Source organism: Alligator sinensis, unplaced genomic scaffold (assembly GCF_000455745.1).
Source record: "Alligator sinensis unplaced genomic scaffold, ASM45574v1 scaffold455_1, whole genome shotgun sequence".
In the NCBI taxonomy this organism is placed as follows: domain Eukaryota; kingdom Metazoa; phylum Chordata; order Crocodylia; family Alligatoridae; genus Alligator; species Alligator sinensis.
In genome coordinates this window covers 2,115,538-2,137,750 of record NW_005842142.1, presented here as the reverse complement: position 1 = coordinate 2,137,750, position 22,213 = coordinate 2,115,538, and the positions used below count along the sequence as shown (strand labels likewise).

The following is a 22,213-nucleotide window of genomic DNA, read 5'->3' as shown; positions in this document are numbered from 1 at the left end:
GCTTGCGCTGCCCCAGCCTGCGGCTCCCTCACCGTCTCCGCCAGGACCTTCTGCGGGGTGGGCTGGCCCCGGCCCCACTGAGCTCCTGGCACTAGCCGAGCCGGCCACGTACTTCCCCAAGAAGGATGCTCTGACTGGGGGCCGGGGACTGCAGAGCCGTCTTCCTGCTGCTGGTCCCCTCACGTCTCTGGCCAGGGCTTTGCTGGCCAGCAGGCACTGGCTCCTTGGACTCACTCGAGGGACCCTGAGCACTGCTCTGCTGCGTGTGCCCTCGTGGTGCACTCCTTTTAAACCTCTGGCCTTCACCACCATGCCCGCTTCTCTGGTTGTCCCCAGTAATCGCACTTAGGGGCCCCCCCAGATCTTGCTTTACTTGGTGGCCTTGGCCCACTTTCCCAATGCACACCAAAGAGGCCTGTGTCGGAGAGCGGAGGCTGAAAGAGTGTGAACGGGGCACGACCAGGATTTTTTTTCCACTGTTCCTCTCTCACCTGCAGTCTTGGGTTTGCTTTAGCAGTTTGCCCAGTACAGGGACAAAGCCATCCTGGATTGTGCAATCGGGTGATTGATTTTAAATCCCCTACACTTTGACTCTTACACCTACACAATGACATGTCATCATCATGCAACACATGGCAGAGAGAAGCTTTCAAAAACTAAAATTGCCTGTAGGCATACAAAAACCCCCCAAACTGAGCAGGGTGGTTTTTTGGCAGTCGCCCACGAGAGTGGGAACTGAATAATGATTCTAGCAACCAGCTTCAAGAGTAGGAATAATTTATGAATAACCACGGTACATTTTTTTTGTTGTTGCAAAAATGCATCTGGCAAATTTACCAGAGGTACATTTAGTAAGGGATTTCTAAATGGCTGCTAGTGAAAAACTCTTGAAAATGTTAATGTATCCCCAGGCATTTCTGGGTCTTAAAATGTGTTATTGCTGGCCTCTTTGTCCCTAGTCAGGGTGTGAAATAGCCCTGAGCGAAGAAGGATAGTTGAGGCTGGAGGAGACAAGTTATGGTGCAGGAAGAGCCAGAGGCTCTTGCCTGTTAACTGCTTCGCACTGTGCAGAGCAACCCTAAAGCTGGTGTGTGGACTCGCCTGGCACATGGACTGACTACTGTCTGCTCTTGCGCACTGCGGCATTGGGGCTTGGACTGTGCCTTTGGACATGGCTCTCACACTACTATACTCTGACTGTTGAAATGGCCTTTTAATGCAATCAAGTGTAATTTGAGGCAGCCCTGAGTTGTGTGGCCCTAGCTGGATTCCAGATTTATTTTGGCGGGGGTGGGAAAGGTTGGATCAGAAGTAATGTCCTTTATTTCTCTCTCCCCGCCCCACAACTACACTGAATGCAGCTGTGGATTCAGCTCCTGCTGTCTAAAATAAGGATACATTTTGTTTTTGGATGTTATTTGATCTTGTTCACTCATTTGAAATTTTTTTTTTTTTTTGCTTCAGAGGAAATACTCTGTCTATAGTAATGCACCTACAATTATTTAATTTTTTTTAAAGATTTACTCTCTTTTTTTTTTTTTTACAGCAGCTCTGCCAGTTGATCCTATTCAGGAAAACTATGTTCGTCAAGTGAGAGACTGCATTTTTTCAGTTGCCTACCCTACTCCATTCAAATCCAGAGTACTTCTTGTGGCCGTTTCAAAGGTTAGGTTTTAGAATATAGTGCTTTTGTTGTATTAATATGTATTTCTTACAAATTATTCGAAAAATTGAGCATGCAAAATGTCACGTATAAATTCCACCTTAATTTTAGTGGTGTCTTACTCAGCAACACACCGTTATTTGGAAAAAGAAAAAAAAACTTGCTTCCAGCAGTTTTGGTAATTTTCAAATAATTTCTGTTTCTCAGGTAGTTCTTGAAGAGATTTTGGACCTTGATGTGTCTATCACCGAAACAGATGATTTTCTCCAGTTTGTCAGTGGTGGGAAAGTAGGAATTGGATTTGTTCCTCTGGCTCATAGATACGGAGGTCATCAGGTATCAGTAATAGTATTTCTCCTATATAATAACATAGTGGCCTTTACTATTTGAATTATCCCTTGAAAATCTATAAAGAAGTCAGTGCCAGTTAAGAGGTAGATTGTAACTTAATGTTGTACTTTGTATGAGGGTGAGTCAGAATATAATGTCTCTTAATTTTTATCTTCTAAGCAAGCAATGGATATGGGGGGTGTTCGTGTTGACTTCTTGTCTAAGGGACCTACAAAGGTCTATGTCAAGACCCTGAAGAAACTGAAATATCACATGCAAAGAACCCTAAAGAGACATGTCTGAGATGGTGTTTCTGTATAATAAGGCTCACCCACACACCAGCTTGCTCATTACAGAGACAGTCCCAGTGGACTGCGTTGCTCCATCCTCTGTACAATCCAGTGGATGAAGGATGACCTGCAAGGGCAGCATTTTTGGGATGACAACAGAGTGATGGAGGCTTTGCACCAAGAATAAGGTCTTTACAATATCAGGATATGTGCTCTTGTTTGAAGGTGGAAAAAGGTCATGGATGGAGAAGGAGATTATGTTGAAAAACAGCTGTGTGTTCAGTGGTGATGTACAAATTTTCCATGCAGGTTGCATATTTTTTCAGTAAGAAAAAAAGAATAGGCGGCATTACTTTTTGACTGAATCTCATATAAGGAAAAGTGTACAGATAAAGACAGGGGTGTAGACATTTTAATATTTGTTCATAGCTTCTTGTTTGCTTATCCTACTTGCTGCAGCTGTTTTGTTTTACCCTTGTGTCATCCACTGTCCACTCAGAATAGGGTTTGGGAGTTGTGCACTCTCAAAGGCTACCTCCAAGTTGTGACCCATGGTGAATATAATCCATTCAGAGGCTTGAAAGGTGTCCAAAGCCCCATTAAAATCAATGGGACTGCTCCTGGAATAACATGGTCTGTAATCTCCAGTGAGAAAATGACACTGGATGTCAGACTCGAATACTGTGGCATTAGGAGCCATATCTGTACTTAAATAGACAGAAGCCAGAGAGAGATAATTTTTTATTACTAGTATTGCTCAGTTTCTTTTGCTGTGTTTTTTCATGTCCCTCTTCATTTTTCTTCCTTTTGGAAATATTATGGTATGGTTTGATCCTGCAAATGCTTCCTGCCTGCACTAGGGTTTATAACTGAGTAAACACATTGGCTTCAACAAGATTAGGCAGACAAGGTTCCTTGGGTGAATTTGATATCTTTTATTAGACCAACCCAAATGGTTGGAGAATAGTTATTAAGCAAGCTTTCGGGTTCAAAAACCCTTCGTCAGGCTCAGGAAGCTGCAGCAGTTGCTGTGTGCTCTTCCTGGATGGAATGAAAAGTAAAGAAGCCAGGGGCTGGGCTGGGCTGGGGAGTCAGTTGCCAGGCAGATTATAATGTATCAAAAATCCAATGTCTATGTTTAGTCCCTGATCTCTAGTATCCAGCAGGTTGATGAAATGGAGCTCATAGGCTCGTCTCTGGGATGTGTTGTGTAAATTTCCCTTGAGGATCAGGACTGAGAGATTGGAGAGAGAGTGGCCCTCCTGTGACAAATGTGCCCCCACCGGTAATTGGGTGTTTCTGTCTTTGATGGATTTCCGGTGTGCGTTCATTCTGGTGCGCAGTTGTTGTCTGGTCTCTCCTACATATCTTCCATCAGGGCATTTGGTGCATTGGATGAGGTATACTACATTCCTGGAGGTGCAGCTGTAAGATTCTGGGATGCTGATGGCTCTGTTGTGGGGTGTAGTAATAGTGGGGGTGGTGGAGATGTGGGGGCAGGGTTTGCATTTCTTGTCATGGCACGGGCTGGATCCTTTTGGTGTGTTCTGGGGTTGAGGAAGTTTGCTTCTGGTGATGAGGTTGGCGAGGTTCGGTGCTTGTCTGAAGGCTAGGATGGGGGGCTCTGGGAAGATCTTTTTAAGAATAGGGTCTTTTTCTAATATGGGTTGCAATTTGCTACCTGAACAATATTATATTGGGTGTATCTACATGAGATACTACATTGATATAGCATCGGCAGACACAAACCGTGACGCCGCAGTTACACCACTGTAGCAACATGCTTTCTTGCTACAGCATGTTGCTACAGTGATGTAGTGGCTAAACAGAACCATGCCACCGGCACTCCCAAAAGGAAGTACTAAATGATGGCGCAGTAACAACAGTGCCATTGGGGCACGTGTAGATGCGCCCATTGTTAAGGGGTTTGTTAAATGTAAACAATTCCCTGACACATAACATAACTGTAAATGATAACAAGGGGAAAATTACATAATTTTCATTTTTTTTAGTTTGGTAGCTGGGCAGGTCAGCTTGGTGATGGAAGAGCCCACATGATTGGAGTGTATACAAACAGGTACAGCATGCTTTATATCAAAATTATCCACAAGCTACATTTCAGCTAAATATCACTTAGAAACTATCCTAGTGGTATCATTAAAAACACTAGTACTATTTTCACAGGTATGGTGAGAGGTGGGAACTACAGCTAAAAGGCTCAGGAAAGACACCATACTCTAGGTACAGTATACTTAAATCCATACATACAGAAGTTTGATGTTTTTTCTCTTTAAATTTTTAAAACAAGACAAATGTTGCCTATTTGTTCTTTGTAGAGATGGTGATGGAAGAGCTGTACTTCGTTCCTCTGTGCGAGAATTTTTGTGTAGCGAAGCCATGCACTACCTTGGCATTCCAACAAGCAGAGCTGCTAGGTATTCTTCTTTTCTCTTTCACAGCATTCATGTTTAAAGGTACCGTGATGCTGAGTTTTGGGACCAAATTTTGTTGCACTGAACAATGCATCATTGAAGCTTGGCAGCAGGCTTAATGGTTTTTCTGTGGATGCACACTACAATCAGGGGCAAAAATACACCTCTTTCATTTGTTAGACTGGCAAAACTTCCTAATAATTTCTAAGTCTCATTACTAATTGATTACTTTTTTTTGTGATACACAGTTGGTGATGGGTAAATGAGGTGAGGTTTATAGTGGTGTCTTAAAAAGAGTGACTTTAACTTACAGTCTTATCAGTTTAAAAAAATAGGTTAAAATTAGCTGAAGAACCATTTCTGATATTAATTCCTTCTTCCAGTTTTTATGGGCTTATAATCACAGTTTCCTCTCTCTTTTTTAAAGAAGTGTTTTTCTCTTCACTGTTGTTATATAAAAATCTGGCACCAAGGGCAAGATGAATTTGCTATCTGATTAGGTCTTATATGCTGTAGCAGCATTGGAGTCCCAGGGGCAGCCATTACATCTCCTGGTGACTCCACAACTGTGCCCGGTCTGCCCCTTCTTGCCCGCCACACCTTGATGGAATACTGATAAAATTAAGAGCGAGGCTTCCCACAGGCCTTGGCATGAGCCCCAGTCTAATTGGACCCTCACTGGGTTTCCTTGGCACCCTACCAGTCTCACTACACTATTCCTAGGTCTCAGGCCCCTCACTCTTGAGGCTGCTCTTGCTGACTGTGCCCCACAGAGCACCTAAGGCCTTAGGGGCTAATTGCAAGGCTCCTGTCCTCCCCTACACAACGCCCTAAGCCTTGCGGGTGTTTCCTAATGTTGATCTCTTGTTGGTCTTTGGTCTGCTCAACCACCACCCCGTTCCTCTCAGCTAGGCCTTCTAGCCTAGGCCCACTATATCGGACCTGGCTTGAGGTACTAGGTGTCATTTGGCCCTTTTGGGCACCTGGCCCCTGTCTGCTCTGCTCCTGGCTTCTGTCTGGTTGCATCCCTCCTGGGTGTCAGTGTAACTGCAGCATAAACAATAGGTCGTTTTAAGAGGGCAAACCTTTCCTCCCCTCTAACGCTGGTATACCTTCCAGCCCTGGGCTAGCCTTGTGAGCTCCCCAAGCTTCACTGGGGTTCCACAGTAAAATATCGGTGCATTCAGGAGCCCTGCTGCACAGAACTCTTTACCTTGTAGCTGCCCAGGAGAGACTAGCTTGCTAGCCCCAGCCCCCTTGGGCCCTTAGACCCCTGGTCCTGCACACAGCCATTCCTTCAGGCTTTCAGACCCCTGGTCCTGCTTGCAGCTGTTCCTCTGGGCCCTCAGACCCCTGATCCCACTCACACCTGTTCCTCTGGGCCCTTGGACCCCTGGTCCTGCATGCGGCATCTCCTCTGGGTCCTTGGACCCCTGGTCCTGCATGCGGCATCTCCTCTGGGTCCTTGGACCCCTGGTCCTGCATGCGGTATCTCCTCTGGGCCTTCAGACCCCTGGTCCTGCTCGCAGCTGCTCCTCTGGGCCCTCGGACCCCTGGTCCCACTTGCAGCTCCTCCTCTGGGCTCACAGCTCCTCTGGCAGACACCTCAAATCCACTAAGGGTGTAACATAAAACAAAGACTACGTGCCTGTAAATTGGCCTCTGTTCCCAGGCCTGCAGAATTGTTTAAATAAATCTAAGTCTCTTCAGGAGCCTGGCTGCTGGTCTGCTGTCAGGGGCTCATGGCTGCTGGGAAGGGATTGCCTGACCAGTTCAGGCTCTGGGTTTATATAGCTGCCACCTGAGTCCTCTTCCTCTTCTGGTCAGGTGAGTTTCTCATTAGCCCACTTGACTACCTGGAAGTGGCCTCTCAGGCAGATTGCCCCCTTAAAGGAGCAGGTATACCCCAGTGCCCTGCTACATATGCTTATGCTTAACTTGACACATTTGAATAGTCAATGACATATTTATGCATAAAAGTTGTGTAAGTCTATTCAGAATTTAGCTAAGCACTTGTGTAAGTCTATTCAGAAAAAAGGTAAAAATGACTATCTACAGGTATTGTCAGAAATGCAGAGCAAGTGCATGGAAAAAACCCAGCTATTTTTGAATCCTTATATTTCATTTACAATAATCTTATATATTAGTTTAAAGATTGATAAGAAAATTATTTTTAACCAGAAATGAAATTTTAATGAGTGGTGTCTTTTTGAGATCACAATTGGTTTTTCAGTTCTTACAGGTTTTTTTTTAAATTTGTTGGAAATAATTCCCAGAATAAAATCTAAGAGCATAGCAGGTGTTTATTATTAGTGCTCTCCCAGGAAAAAAAGCCCCAAGAGATCACACAAACATTTTTATATTAAACCCAACTCTGCTTGAATACAAGCTGGAGGGGAGCTGGTGGGGGGAGTATAGGACTGTTATTTTGTATTCCAAGTGAGTTGAATGGCTGGGGTTCAGCCATTTCACTCTAAAAGAAAGTAAATATTCTGTGGCAAATACTTTGTACTCAGCTGTCACAGGGCAATTTCATGGGGTTTCTATGTTTGCAGAGTGTCTGCAAATCTCTCTAGCATTGATTTTAACACATTTGCTCTGCTGGAGTGCAGTGTTTGCAAATGATGTTTTAGAAGGTCTGCTCACTTACTTCAACAAAAGGTCCCAAAGTGTCAACAATTGTCGAAAATCCACACGTCTGTCTAGAAATCAGCATGAAAGCCTCTGGCAAGGTTATGTCCTTCCTTGCTGTTGTCTTGACAAATTGCTGAGTTCAGAAAACAGTCTCAAACATTACTCATTTAACTGTGTACCAGTTCTGCCAAATACATAATATGCCTTATCCCATTGTACTTGGCAAACTGTTTAGGACTTTCAGTGGTGTTGGTAGAATTAAGTCTCTCATAAAAGACTGCATGAGCTTGAAGCCTTTCAGAATTATTTTGTCAAATTTTCATTTGAAGAAATCTAGCAGATATCCGTATTTGTCCCAATGGGGAGCAGTCATGTCTCACCAGTTCTAGTTTGTTTACAGAGTTCTTGTTGAGTCTTAGCAGAAGTGCGAAAGGGCCATGTAATTATCCAAGAATGCCCTGCCGAGACTTTTACTCCATTAACTTCACATACTCTATTCTCAACAGGAAGCTCCAGTCTATGACTGCAGTGGTACCACATATGGGAAGTAGCTTCTTCTGCCACTGCTGAAATTATAGATTGGAGCTTCCATTGGGTCCATTGCACAGAATGTTTCTTTTGTGGTTGGTTTGTTTCTAATAAATATCTAAATTACAGTTTACTTTCCTTATATTCATAGAGCTGGGCGTTCCAAAGCAGGAGCGTTAGGAAAGTGAAATCTAGCCCCCTAAGCCAGATTCATCCCACCAACTGTCAGTGCACCAGCCTGAAAACAGGAGATGTAGGCACTTGTATTTGTTTGCTGAGCCAGTTGATTTTGGGTGCTGACAGACATTCAGCTCCCTGCTGTAACCCATGGCGCTTCACAGGAAGAGCTGTGAATTACATCATTCCCCCAGACCCATAAGTCATTCACTAATGGGTCCGGGGTTGGGGTGGGGGTTGAGGAACTGAGCTCCAATTCAGAACAGCTGCGTGCCTGCAGCCACTCTCCCTTAGCGCCACTCCCCCTGCTTCTCCCCATTTCCGGTGCTGTCTTCAGAATGGGAGGGGGAGAAAGGGAAGGGAGTTCTGTCTGGGGTTTGCCCAGCCTGTGCTGGAGGGTGGGGTTGGGTGTATTGGAGCCCCCCCCTTGGACTTGAAACTTTGAAAATAACACTGGTCTGAAATTATTGACCTATAGGGTACGTTGTTAAATCTATCTATTTGGCTATAAGAAAGGTTAGGTCTTGTAGATTAGTTGACGAAGTGTGGATTTTTGTCTGTGGCAGTCGGGGGTTGCAGGGTAGGTGTGTTAATGTTTATTTAATAAAGTTTAAACAAACAGTTAAATCTATAACTACTTTGGATGGTTTCCAATCTTATGAACTGGATGGAAAGTTCAGCTATTTGGAAACACTGACCACATTTTTGGACTTAATCGTCTCTATATCAGTGAGATGGGATTTGAATATTTCATTTATTTCTATATTAATATATTTATTATTTGATTTATATCCCTCTCTTCCCTACAATGATCCATTGGTTCTGGTTTCCTTTTTATATTCCTGCACAGACATTTGTTGCGTTTCTAGTTGTATCTTGAAAGAAAAGGCAGTTTAATTATTTAGGGAAACCTCAAAATTCAGCTTTTCAGTTTTCTGCCCTTCTACCTATTCAGCAATCTGTCTGATTCCCCTTTATGGTTAGTAGTAACTGTTCAGATTATATCTAAAGCCATCAACTAACAGTCCAAGGTCTGTGTGTAACTAGACGCTACACATCTGCGTTTTAGTAGAAAACAAAATTTCTCCCTTCTTTTTGATAGTGAAATATATTTGGGTTTTTAACAGACCCAACTCTAGTTATTTGTGGATCCTAAATGAGTCATTATTTCAGTCCATTGGCAAGGAAAAATTAAAGAACAGTACCCAAACCAGATAAGCCTCTCTGTGCCTAGTTGCAGGGTTAAGAGCTCTTCTTCTATGATCATCTGCCAGACTATGATTTCCCAGCCCTCCTCCCAGAAAAAGGGAGAAAATGTTGTACCTCTGGCTGGGTTTTGCATGGCAAGAATTAGCTACAAAGCAAACCCAGTTTCTTCACCTTGCTAGTCACTGCTGGTACATTCTTTCAGTAGGCAGAGGTGTAATTAATTCTTTCTTTGAATTGTACTGTCTGCTGTGCTCCTGATTACTAAAGAGAATCCCAAGTGTGCCTGGAAGAGTTCTAGTACAACACCGCTGGTTCACATAAATATAGGAACCTTCATCACAATACATTCCTATATTTTAGTTTTTAATTTTTCGTTAATATACCGGAAGTTTGAGCCTAATATTTATATTAAAATAGCACCAATGGATGATCAGGGCCCGTGCTGTTGTGAGTGCTCTACATCAAGAACTAAAAAAAACCCCCTAAACAGTCCTTGCCCATGAGAATGCACAGCTTCAATTATGACAAGATAGTGCAGATAAAAGGATGGCTTATGGGGATGGAGAACATGCAAGTATGATGAACGCTTTTTGCTAATAACATGTACCCCCTCTCCACTGGGCTGTCTGCATCATTTGCTGTCCAACAATTACTTATCTTTTCTTTCTTTTTTTAAAATGAAGTAGGATGATAAAATCTGAATGGTTGGGATATAAAAGATTTTTTCATAGTTTAATGGCTTCATTTCTCCTTTCTTACAGCTTGGTTGTAAGTGATGATGATGTGTGGAGAGACCAATTTTACAATGGAAATGTTAAGAAAGAAAGAGGTAATCAATGGTTCTTAAAATACTATAGTGTAACATTGTGGCTCCATTCTTCATTGATTTTTGTGCATTGTATACTTGCAGTCTCCCATATTTTTTATGACAGAATCGTTGAGTGTATAAAGAGTCCTTGTTTAAATGTTACACCTCCTCTGAGGAAATAAATGCTCAAATGTTTCTTAATTTATCAAAATGAAGGGCTGTGGATAAGACCGCTGTTATAGTATAGGTGCAGCCAACCTGCAGCATGGGTGCTACAAGTGGCACAGGCAGCCCCTGTGATCCTGCAGATTAAGCAGGAAGCATAGAGAAAGAAGCAGAAAGCAGAGCAGCAAATCAGGCAAGGAAAGGGGATCAGCATAGCACTCAAAGAGGGTCTGTGGCTGATGTCGGGGATCAGATTCAGCGCCAGCAGCTGCTTTCTGATTCCCACCGGAGAAGTAAAACTTTCACCTTGACAGGCGGGTAATTAATGGATGGGGTGAAATTAACCAGGCACAGACGCGTGTTGGTTACAGGAAATTGTTTACTTACGTCACCCAGATAGTGACGTGCGACGCAGGCTGAGCCTTTGTTCCGTTACAGTTGCTTCAGTTACAGTCAAGTGTACGGGTTCGGGTTACAGTCAAGCGATGGCTTTACTACGTCAAGATTTACGATGACGGGGAGTCATTAGTAATTGATCAGACCACTAAGTCACTCTGGTGATGGGCTCAGGTTTCTCCTCAGAGATTCCCCCAGAGCTCTCCACCTTAGGCGGAAGTTGCTAAACTATTTATAGACAGAGGTAACTAACGGAGATATCCAATGATGGGCTGCTAAGTGGAATCTTTAATTTTTTGGCAAAGCAGCAGTTCTTTGTGTTATCAGGTTACAAGGTAGTGGGTCAGGTTTCCTGCCTGTTACGTATGAGGTTACGTGTGAGGGGCTTACGCTTGTTTCTTGACCAATTACATACAGTTTTCCCTCCGGGATTTTGTTTCAGGAGTTTCTGGCAAGGATTTCTTTTAACCCTTAGTTGACTACTGTGTGTGAAATGAGGATGGTCTGAATGGTATCTCTTGCTAGTGGCATGGGCACTGATTAATTGGGTTGTGACATGCCCCCTTGCCCATGGCACAGCAAGTGACCACTTACTTTAGGCTATAGCTCGTTCTCGTCGTCATACTTGTTGTCATTGGAGTCATCTAATGGCAAGCCGGTGTATACAAAAGCAGAAAGCGTCGTTAGTCGTTTCTTTATGAGCTGCAAGATACAACAACCTAAACATACAACTATGGCTATCGCAATTAATGGCAAGCACAAGGTAATAAGCAGGTTTAGTAAATGCATTAACCAAGATGATGTATCCCATCCCATCCAGCCGAAAAGGTCAGCTAACCATCCCTTTCCTAGTCCTGCGACGTTGTTGGTTCTTGCTGCAGTTTTTCACAAAGACGTGATTTGGTGTTCTAGAGGAAGGGACACATTGGGAATACCAATACAACAATGTTCAAGGGAAAGATTTAAAAATTGACAAAGTCCGCCTTCTTTAAGTAAAAGAGCATCTAATGCTAAATGATTTTGCATCGTCATTTGTGAAGTGGCTTGTAGTTGTTGGTTGATTAGAGCAAAGCTATCAGCAGTGTCGTTAACTAAGCGTTCGACTTCTTCTGCTAACTGAGCGATTGCTATGCGGGCTTTTCCTATGCTTAGCCCCCCCCAGAGGAAGGTACCTTCGAGGATCCATCGCAGAGCTTGACTAGATTGCCCTTCATCGGTGAGCGAACTCCCAAGTGGTACCCCGCCGCATACGGTGGCGTAACACGGGAAGGCTTTCACGCCGTATTGGTGTACACTGGTGGGCATAACACAACCGTAGCTAGGAAACATTGTACTCCCAAGAGGGTGCCAGGGAGCATTGTATACAAGTGCCCGTCCGAACAGGCCCATAGTAACCCGGCAGGAGCTGGGGTACTTATGGTTTTACACCGGGCTGACCCCGTCCACGTTTTGGGGTGTAACTCGCCAGGGACAGCATTGGGATTGGGTGATGCTGCTGAAAGTTTATGGCACCACTGGCTAATTTGGGCTGCTCTTAAGATGGGGTAATAATACGAGTACAAGCTCATGTTATTTGAAACGTTCATTGCCAAGGAAGCGTTCCATGTTGTGATTGGGTTTGGGGTTAACAAGGGAGAAGGCCCAAAAGGTGGAGGTCCTGAAGTTTTAACATTGGGGTCAATTGTGGTCAGACTGGGGTCGGGCAGAAGGGGTAAGTACCAGGGTGGTGACCAACCCTTCCTTGGGTACCACCTAAGCGAACTATCCGGTCGTTGCCAATCTACCCCTTCTCCTGGGATTCCCCATGGGACCTCAGAACCAAGCAGCTGCTGCGTGTTGCGTTTGTTTGAAGATGGGTCGATGGTGCTTCGGGAAAAGCCCTTTTGACCCATAGCATCTGTCTCAGCCAGGTAGAGCCGACTGAGGGAAACGCTGGTTAATTAAGCGAATGTCAGGCAGGCTGGTGGATGGAGAGGCGAGACAGCGTATTGGTTGCAAAAATAGTTTTTACTTACGCCGCTGGTGGCCGCGACGCAGGCTGTAAAGGCTGCTTGCGTAGTTGCAACGAGTTGCTTCAACTGGCAAGAAACCGAGCCAGTGAGTCCACAGACGAACCGGGCATGTTGGGGGTAAGCGCTCGGCGACGGGGAGGAAAAATCGGTAGTTGATCAGGCTACTGATTCGCTCTGCCACGAGTCAGGAATTCTTTAAAGTCACTCTGCAGCGTGCTCAAAGTTCTCCGACTTGGGCGGAAGTCGCGCGGATTTTTATACGGCTAGCGAGCCAATTACTAGTCGTTAAGTAGGAATAATTTAGAATCAGCCAATAATGGGGTGTGAATTTGCATACAAATGGCGGGAACTTTTTTGCACCGGGGCTTTCTCTCTGCAGCAGAAAATTCCACCGTGCAAAGAAGTTCCAATGTGGCGGGAAAATTCCACTGTGCCGAGGCACTAAAAATCATTCGGTTATGACAGCATCGAGGGTTATGTTAACAGACCAAGAGTACATATGGCGGCGAGGTCCCCTGGCACTGGGAAAAGTTAAGTTGGCATTTTTTTGAGGAGCCCCATTTTTCTCCTGTAACCAAGCAGAAACATTTAGTGGATATACAATGGGATCTAACACTGGGTCAACAACCGACAACGGAAGTTTTAGACAAGCGGTTAGCCCCGACATGTCGTTAGACCCCGTCATGTTTGCCCACACTGACAGAAGAGATAAAATCGAGTTGGAGGTTTCGAAGTCTGTAGAAGGCACTGAGGCGACAACAGCACTCGACAGGATGAGCACAATAAGCCTCTTCATCATGGCCCGGGGAGTGTACAGCGGCACACGAAATTGATGCGACTTGATGTCTTTGGCGGGCTGTCGGACCTGGTCGCTGTGGCCACGGTCGAACCTGGAAAATAAAACGAGAGCAGTAACTGGGTACATAACAGTTAGTCGGTTTTGAGGGCAGAGCGACGGGTTAGTCAATTATGATGAGCTAAAATTGGCGATTGGTCTTTATTTTCGTCAAGGTATACGGAGTAGGTGTTAGGGTACAGTTCGGGTTTGGAGATGACTCCTTTGTATACTCGTGGGTGTGATTGGTGAGGGTGCGGAACGGTGACCCAAACTAATTCGTCTGGTTTGAACTTTGGTTCCCATGGTGGGGGTTTCTGAAGCGAAGGTTCATTCCAGAGGGTTTTGTCCTTGTTGAGTGATATAAGGACTTTGTGGTTGAACTTTGTCCAATTTTTGTAGGTTCCCCCTCCACGTAATCGTAGCTGTTCCTTGTAAAGACCGATGCGCCTTTCGACTACGCTGTTGGATTGAGGGTGATAGGGAAGATGAAGATGCCAGTTAACGTTGTGGAGGTGTGCAAATTTGTCCAGCGCATTAGAATTGAATGGAGGGCCTCCGTCTGACTGAATTTCGTGGGGAGGTTGCCAGCTAGCGAACACAGTTGTTAACGCTGAAATTATGGCACCGGCGTTGCTTTTTCGCAAGGGAATTACTTGTACTTGTCTCGAGCCGAGATTGACAACAACCAATCCCTTGTTCGGCGGTTTGGCTTCGGGCAGAGGTCCTAGAAGGTCTACTTGCCAAACCTTTCTGGGCACAAACTGTCGTGCATCTAGTGCTCCGACTTGATGTTTCGTTTGATGACACTTCTCCTTGGCAGCTTCACAGGCTTGAGATATTCGTTCCCAATCAGACCTTGTGCCATAGGGTGTGGGAGTTACTGTAGTGGATCACCAACGTAATTGACTAGCCCTTTGTCCTGGGTGTCCCCAGTGTTCATGCAGCCACGTGAGGAACGGATCTAAATGCGGTTTGGGATCGTCCGTCTTGATGGCCAAGACAACATCACTCTGGAGAGGGTCTTCTAGAAGCTTGTCGATGACTTCGTGTACGGGATCAGTTTCAAGTTTATGCGACTTGGTGTGTTTTATTAGCGGTAGGATGACAAACTGGGATAGCATGTCCCAGATTCTCTCCCAATCTTCTAGGTTTTCCGCCGCAGTGGCTGCGCCAGTGACAATTTTGTAGACGTACTGGGAATCAATGGCTATGATGGGAGTTGGAAGCGTCCCGTCATGATGATGAAGGCAGTAGCAGATGACAGCTTCAAACCCTAGGAGTTCGTTTCTTTGGGCTGTGGCCCCTTCGGGGGCGCCGAATAGTCCCACATCATGGCACGGTTTGCAATAGAACCCATAGCCCCCTCCATTTCGAGTGGTGCCATCGGAGGCCATCCAGGCCGGAGCTGTAGTTCCATAAAGAGTGGGTGTGAAGTTATCTTGGGCGTCGGGACTGGGTGGTAAGTCTTCGTACTTCTAGCAACACCAGTGATAGTGGTGGTGGAGTACCATTTCGTTCCAGGTAGCTGGTTCTCCTTGGAACTGTGAGTCGACCTTTGTGGCATCCAGCAAAGGCAAGAGGGTGGCGGCGGGGGGTCGGAGTGTTCCATGTCCCTGAGACAGTAATGTCACGAGTCTCCCTGCTAGCAGGATTTTTCCGAAGGCCCCGTAGCGATGTTGGGCCGCCTGGAGGGCTTTGTGTGAGGCATAAACCAGCTCGTTTTGGGGGTTATGGGCAGTGGCCCATACGTGATTGGTGGTGTACCCCAAAGTTACTACTAATGTCTCAGTTAGGTCAAGTGCCTGAAGTGGCGTGTTCTTTACGGTGTGGAGGAGATCACGAAGGTCCTTTCTGTCTTTGTTCGTCCAAGGCGTGGCCTTTCGTGACTTGTCGCGGGTCTGACGCTGAAGCCTCGCAAGTACCGGGAGGTAAGGTGGAGTGATATAATGCCGGTACCAATTAAGATGCCCTAAGAGTCGTTGAAGTCGTCTTTTGTCCGTTGGCAATGGCGTTTCGAGTGGGCCGAGCTCCGGGGTTTCGTCGTGTGTTACACCGGATCTAGTGGCACCGGTGAACCTGGTGCCTAGAAACGTAATGTTCATTGTAGGTTGCAAGCTTGATTTCTTTAAATTGACTGTCCACCCCTTAGCATGGAGATGGTTGGTCAGACGGCGGGTGACTTCAGCAACTACTTGCTGGTCACGACCCATGATGGCGAGGTCGTCAACATAGCTCCAGATTCTTAGGTTGCTTTCCGCCGGTAAAGCATAGGAGGTGCGAAAGTCTTTGAGTGTGTCGTTCATGGTGCCCGTGGCTAACGCAGGAGCATTGCGGTATCCCTGCGGGCAAACTGTCCACCGGTACATGGTGCCCTTGACACACATATTTAGGACTCCGTCGTTGTCAACAATTGGGATGGAGTAAAACGTGTCCTTAAGGTCAAGGGTCATTCCGTACTACTTGCCCCTTTGAAACTGTGCCATCTCAAGTAGGCATTGTGGTAGCATAGAAGCGTTGGGCTGCATGAGTGGCTGGCACCGTTTATTAGCCTCGCGGTAATCAACTACTAACTGTACCTCGTCGGGCTTTGCTGGTTTGGCAATTCCCCACCCCGGGGATAGGTGGGTACTAGCAGCTACTGGTGTTATACATCCCTGTTGTTCGAGCCGCTGTAGGAGGGCGATAAGGGCTTCCCGGAGGTGTCCTTTGGTCGGGATTGGTTTATAACGCCATGTGGATGCATTGTGGAGTGTGGGTCTGTGCCGATCCGCTTCCGAAACGGTGATCGGGAGAGCTTGCAACACCTGTTCCTTCAGTTCGAGGGCTCTCAGTCGAGGGATTCCCAAAATGTTGATGCCCCCTAGGCCTGCCTCCAATGCGTGGTGGTATCTGGCCACTGTAAACTTTACTTTCGTTGCGGTGGCGACGGAGTTTAACCCTTGGACTTTGGTGGCCTTTTTTGTCTTTACGTGAGGCGTCGTTGGGGTGATGACATTGATTTGCGCCCCGGTGTCCAAAAGGAAGAGGACCTTACGTCGTATAGTTGGGTCAGCGACATCATAGAGAACAAGCTCGGTGTAGGGACAAGAGTCTGTGGGGTCGGGTTTGAGTAGGCTGCCGGTGTGACCAGCGGCCATTACTCGTTTTTTTGCTTCTCTTGGTACTTAAAGTCCATTGCGGACGCTAGGAGTCGCTGGCCCTCATCTCCTAAAACGCGTAGCTGTTGTTTAGTAAGCTGCGTGTTATTTAAGAGGAAACCAAACATAGCCCTTTCCTCTGGCGTCCTTGGCGGTGGGACCCGGAATTCATGTCGCGGGCCGGGGGGGTCACGTTGAGGACCAGGCTGGTGACGGTCCGGCTCTAGATGTTCGACTGGGCACGCCGAAGAACGTGGGTCTGCCCCATCGGGGTTTGTCATTGTAGAGTCCATGAGGGCCTGTAGCCGTGGTAGCTCACTTAATAAATTCCCCGACGGTTCGCCAGCCAATGGCCCCAAAAGGAGCCGGAGGGTTATGACCTCCTTGCCCCCATATACCTCTACGCACGCTTCAGTGCTTCCCATTGTGGTCAGGACTCGACTGGAATCGGTGAGGTGTCGATGAGGCCATGGGCCGCCTATTTGCTGGATTGTTATACCCAGTGGGTGTGCTCTAGGATTCCAGGACAGGTAGGCTACCCCGATGATGGCTAGCAGCAGTTGTTCCGCGGAGGGCTTTAGGAGTCGTCCGTTATGCCAAGCGTAGGCTTTCTGGTACACTTGACCTGCAATGAGAGCTGGGAGCAGAATGGGTCAATAAATATTGTCCGTTACTGTGTTTAAATCAGTGGCATGTCCCCCGCTCCAGGTGGCCTGACGTGTTAGAAAACTAGCCTCATCTTGGTCCAGCGTCTCTGACCCGTACTCTACTAGCAACCGTCCTAACCATACCGCCAAGGTTTTGCCGGGCTTTAACTTTGACTCTTTACACAAATCCTGCATCTCTGGCCAAGTACGGGTACGGTACGTAATAGTCGTACGTGCCACTCCGTTCTCATCTATGTTATGCTTCATTATAGCAACGGGGTGAGCTTGGACCGGAGCGGGGTCGGGGTTGACCGGGAGGGCTGGGTATGACTTCCCTCCTCCGTCGTAAGGGGGCGGATCTGTGACTGGCGCCGCCTCGGGGTGGAATCACGGGTGGCGTCATTTCGGGAGGTGGGGACGTAGGCAATGACGCAGCTGGCCATCCCCCTCCATAAGGGGGCGGATTCATGGCCGGTGCCATCTCAAGGGGCGGACCAGCGGGCGGCGCCACTTCGGGGGGCGGGGCCGTAGGTGGTACCGTGGCTGGCCCTCCTCCTTGTGGAATTTGTGGAATCTTTTCATTGTCCCACCCTTTGTTTTCCCCGGTGCCATTTTCGGGCGGTGGCTCAGGAATTTCTTTTGTTGCTGCGTTCGCGGCCGCTTTTCCAGCCGTGGCTAGCTGGGCCTCTAAGTCTGCATTTTCCCGCAACACACCCGTAAAGGCACGGAATAGCACATTTATTATCTTTCCTTTGTCCCACTTTGGGCCCGCCCATTTTGTCGCAGTGCGGCCCTCAGTTTCCAAACTTTCGCGGAGTTGGGTTAGGAGCTCATGGCCACGCGATCCGAGCGCCAGAGTTGCACAAGCAAATTTGTCGGCCGGCGTCGGCTCCCCGCCCTCCCGTACATGGCGTATACAGCGGGCGTATTCTTGGGCAGGAGTTGGATTTGTTGTGCCCGCTGGTTTTACTCGGGCCAGGGAGATCGTTTTTGTTTCCTCCCATGGCCTGTATAGAACCTGGTCGCCACCCATAACGCAGCCAAACGCCCCAAGGCTTAGATCTGTTACCCATTCCTTGGTGACCCCTTTGTCCCCTTTCAGCGAGAAGTAACCACCGACACACCCCGTCTCCGCTCCGCCCACTTGGTGATAAGCGATGTGCGCCCATAATTCATCCGCATTATCTGCACGGCGCCCCCACACTGCGCCAGGGGCAGTTCTTAATTAATTCCACCTCCATCACATTTCCCCCTGATCCTGTTTATGATGCCATGTCAGGGATCAGAGCAGCGCTGGCAGCTGCTTTCTGATTCCCACCGGAGCAGTAAAACTTTCACCTTGACAGGTGGGTAATTAATGGATGGGGTGAAATTAACCAGGCACAGACGCGTGTTGGTTACAGGAGACTGTTTACTTACTTACTTACTTACGTCGACAGCTGATTTGCCAGAAGTTTGGCCTCCACTGTTGTAGCTCATCTGACCTGAGAGTCTCTTCTCTTTTATAATGTGATTGCAAAAGCCCAACCTGGCAGTACTGGGGAAATCTGCCACCTTTGCAGTTAAATTGGTGCAGTTACATAGATATTAGCAATGCTGAGAGTGCTCATTGCATTGGCTATCCATGATCTTACCCCTGTATTGTGTAGACTTGTAGAATGCAGTGCAGATTTTCACCTTAGAAACTAGCCAAAGTAAACCTGTTCTGAAAGGGGTGGAATGGCTGGTACAAACACTGAAAACCAGCTTACCTTAGCAGTCAATCCATTTCCTATCTCTGTGGGAGTGAGTGAACTGATGTTAATGTAGTACTGGGAATTTTCCCTATTATAGTTTATAAAAAATTAGCCTGATACCATATACAGAGGGACAGTAAAATATTTATTTTTTAACTTTTTGTAGTATATGAAAGCATCAAAAGCTGAGACCATGGTCTTTAAACAAAAGACTTAGTTTACCTAATGGTTGTTATAGTATTTGAGCAGAATCTGTCATCCTGCATGTATCTTAGACTGGAGACTACTGCAAAGTGGCAAAGAATAGTTATAGGAGCAGGAACTCTAAAACCCCTTCAGTGCTTTTGCAGCTATTCCAAGTTGTTTCTTTGCATTCCAGCCATGCTCACAATGCGTCAGGCATCATGCATATGCATGGGCAAAGGAAGGCACAGTCTTGGCCCTCAGGGCTTTGGAGAGCTGTATCTTTGTTGTTTTTACTTAGGAGCAGCAATTCAATATAACCTGTGTGGCAGTTTCTGTCATTTTTGGTCTCAGTCTTTTGAAGTGATTGTGGGGTCACCTTTACCGTGGATATACCTACTTGAACACGAAGTTCTTAATCTTTTTTAAGTCAGCAGATCTAGATGGAAGATAACTTCAGCCAATTCTTTCAGTACCCTAGGATATTTCAGAACCATTATCTGTCCTTCTTGAGAACTTGTGGAGGTTAGGTGAGCTCCCAGATGATTGTTGAGGGAACTGGCAGGGGTCATCGCGGAACCCTTGGCCTGGCTGTATGAGCATTCGTGGTCATCTGGCCAGGTGCTAAGGATTGGAAACCAGCTAATACGGTCCCAATTTTTAAGAAAGGGAGGAAGAAGGACCCAAGTAACTATAGGCCCGTAAGCCTCACCTCGGTGCTTGGGAAGGTCTTGGAGAGAATCGTCAAGGAGCACATCTATGGGGGGCCAGCAGGGGAGATCCTGTTCGGGGCAATCAGCATGGGTTCATCAAAGGCAGGTCCCGCTGAACCTGATTGACTTTTATGACCAAGTAACTAAATCCTTGGATGATGGTGTCACCGTGAACATAGTCTTTCTAGATTTAAGAAGGCCTTTGACACTGTCTCTCACCCCATTCTCATCAATAAATTAGGCAACTGTGGCATTGATGCCTACACAGTTGGATGGGTAAAATATTGGCTGATGGGGCACACCCAGAGAGTAGTGGTGGACAGGTCGTACTCAACCGGGCGAGATGTGAGCAGTGGGGTACCCCAGGGCTTGGTCCTTGGGCCCACACTGTTTAACATCGTCATCAGCGACTTGGACGAGAGGGTTGAAAGCACGTTGTCCAAGTTTGCTGATGACACTAAGCTGTGGGGCAAGGTGGGCACACTTGAAGGGAGAGAGAGGCTGCAGCTAGATTTACACAGACTACAAAAGTGGGCAGATGAGAATAGGATGGGGTTCAATAAGGGCTGGGGAGTTCCCTTCTTGAAAGCACAGAGGCGGAAAGGGATCTTGGAGTCATTATTGACTCCAAGATGAACATGAACTGCCAATGTGAGACCGCAGCCAGCAAGGCCAACCATACCTTGTCATGCATCCAAAGGTGCATCTCAAGCCGGTCCAGAGAGGTGATACTCCCCCTCTATGCGACATTGGTCAGGCCACAATTGGAGTACTGCGTCCAGTACTGGGCATCACACTTTAAAAAGGAAGTGGCCAGCCTAGAGAGAGTTCAGAGGAGGGCCACCTGTTTGGTGAGAGGGCAGCAGGACAGGCCCTATGAGGAGAGACTGAGGGACCTGAACCTGTTCAGCCTCGGCAAGAGAAGGCTGAGGGGGGACCTGGTGGCTGCCTACAAACTCATTGGGGAGATCATCAGCAAATAGGAAGAGCCCTATTCTCTCCAGCACCACCTGGGGTGACGAGAAACAATGGTAATGAGCTGATGGAGAATAGGTTTAGGTTAGAGATCAGAAGGCAATATTTTGCAGTGAGGGTGGCCAGAATCTGGAACCAGCTTCCTAGGGAAGTGGTCCTCGCCCCTACCTTGGGCAAATTTAAGAGGAGGTTGGATGATCACCTGTCTGGGGTCTTGTGAACCCAGCATTCATTCCTGCCTGTGGCAGGGGGTCAGGCTAGATGATCTGATCAGGTCCCTCCTGACCCTAACTGCTACGAAACTATGATTGGAAAAAGTGCATGTATAGTGGCCATCAGTTCTGGGAAATGGCAGACCAGTCTGCCTGACCTTGATACCTGGAAAGATCATGGAGCAGGTCCTCAAAAAATCTATTGTGAAGCATCTAGAGCAGGGGTGGGCAACGATTTGGGCCAGAGGACCCCTTAGGGCAGGGGTGTCCAACCTTTTTGAATGTGGGGCCGGATCACGAACTTTTTATCACCCAGTGGGCCGGCGAGCCATATTCCAAGACCTCACAGGAAGTGACATCACATCAGGAAGTGATGTCATGTGACCTTTGACACCAATGGAGTTGCAGGAAGTGACAATGAAATGGGTCTGCTCCGCACGGGAATTTACCCCATGCCTCTGTCCGCCCTGGCCCGGCTCCAAGGTTCCCTCAGCTCCACACAGGAACTTACCCCGTGCCTCCATCTGCCCCGGCCTGGCCCTGAGGTGCCCCAAGCTCCGCACGGGAACTTACCCCATGCCTCCGTCCTCCCCGGCCTGGCTCTGAGGCGCCCCCAGCTCCGCACGGGAACTTACCCCATGCCTCCGTCCGCCCTGGCCTGGCTCCGAGGTGCCCCCAGCTCTGTACGGGAACTTACCCCATGCCTCCGTCTGCCCTGGCCTGGCTCTGAGGCGCCCCCAGCTCTGTACGGGAACTTACCCCGTGCCTCCGTCCACCCCGGCCCAGCCACCAGGTGCCCCTAGCTCCGTGCAGAAACTTACCTAATGCTTCCATCCACCACGCATGCAGGTAGGGCAGGGGCCATGCTGCAGCTCCCCTGGCCACATGCCGGGAGCAAGGAGCAGAGCCTGTCCCCAGCTCGTTCAATCAGGCGCAGCTGGGGCAGCCCCGCTCCGCGCAGCCCGTGGGGTAGCTGCAGCAGGACCCAGCTCACTGATGAGCCGGGCCCCACGGTGGTAAGCAGCTCCCCTCTCCTCGCTGCCGGCTGGGGCCCGCGGGCCGGCCCTGCCTTCCTCACTGCTGCCCCACCGCCACCGCGGCGCCCCCCTCCGTCGCCCCCGCGCCCCG

The 22,213-nt window shown here is 47.6% G+C and overlaps 2 protein-coding genes across 8 annotated transcripts in view; one reads left to right on the top strand and one right to left on the bottom strand.

Moving 5' to 3' along the window:
* Nucleotides 1-234, bottom strand: part of PDSS1 (decaprenyl diphosphate synthase subunit 1) — a 35,684-nt gene extending 35,450 nt beyond the window's left edge. For 2 of the 3 annotated variants that reach the window (XM_025206148.1, XM_006025366.3), the window contains exon 1: nt 33-158. The gene's annotated coding sequence lies outside the window, so the exon portion shown is untranslated. Of the gene's footprint in view, nt 1-32 lie in introns of all 3 variants that reach the window. The other variant, XM_025206149.1, reaches the window with a different exon arrangement.
* Nucleotides 235-362: 128 nt separating this feature from the next.
* LOC102383456 (UPF0061 protein Pfl01_0444) overlaps nt 363-22,213 on the top strand; it is a 54,321-nt gene continuing 32,470 nt past the window's right edge. For 2 of the 5 annotated variants that reach the window (XM_025206146.1, XM_025206143.1), the window contains exons 1-7: nt 363-561; nt 1,547-1,665; nt 1,871-1,999; nt 4,296-4,360; nt 4,468-4,524; nt 4,620-4,718; nt 10,025-10,092. In XM_025206146.1, coding sequence (XP_025061931.1) covers nt 399-561; nt 1,547-1,665; nt 1,871-1,999; nt 4,296-4,360; nt 4,468-4,524; nt 4,620-4,718; nt 10,025-10,092 — 700 coding nt within the window. In that variant the 5' untranslated portion in view covers nt 363-398. The remainder of the gene's footprint in view (nt 562-1,546; nt 1,666-1,870; nt 2,000-4,295; nt 4,361-4,467; nt 4,525-4,619; nt 4,719-10,024; nt 10,093-22,213) is intronic. The other 3 variants (XM_025206144.1, XM_025206147.1, XM_025206145.1) reach the window with 3 other exon arrangements.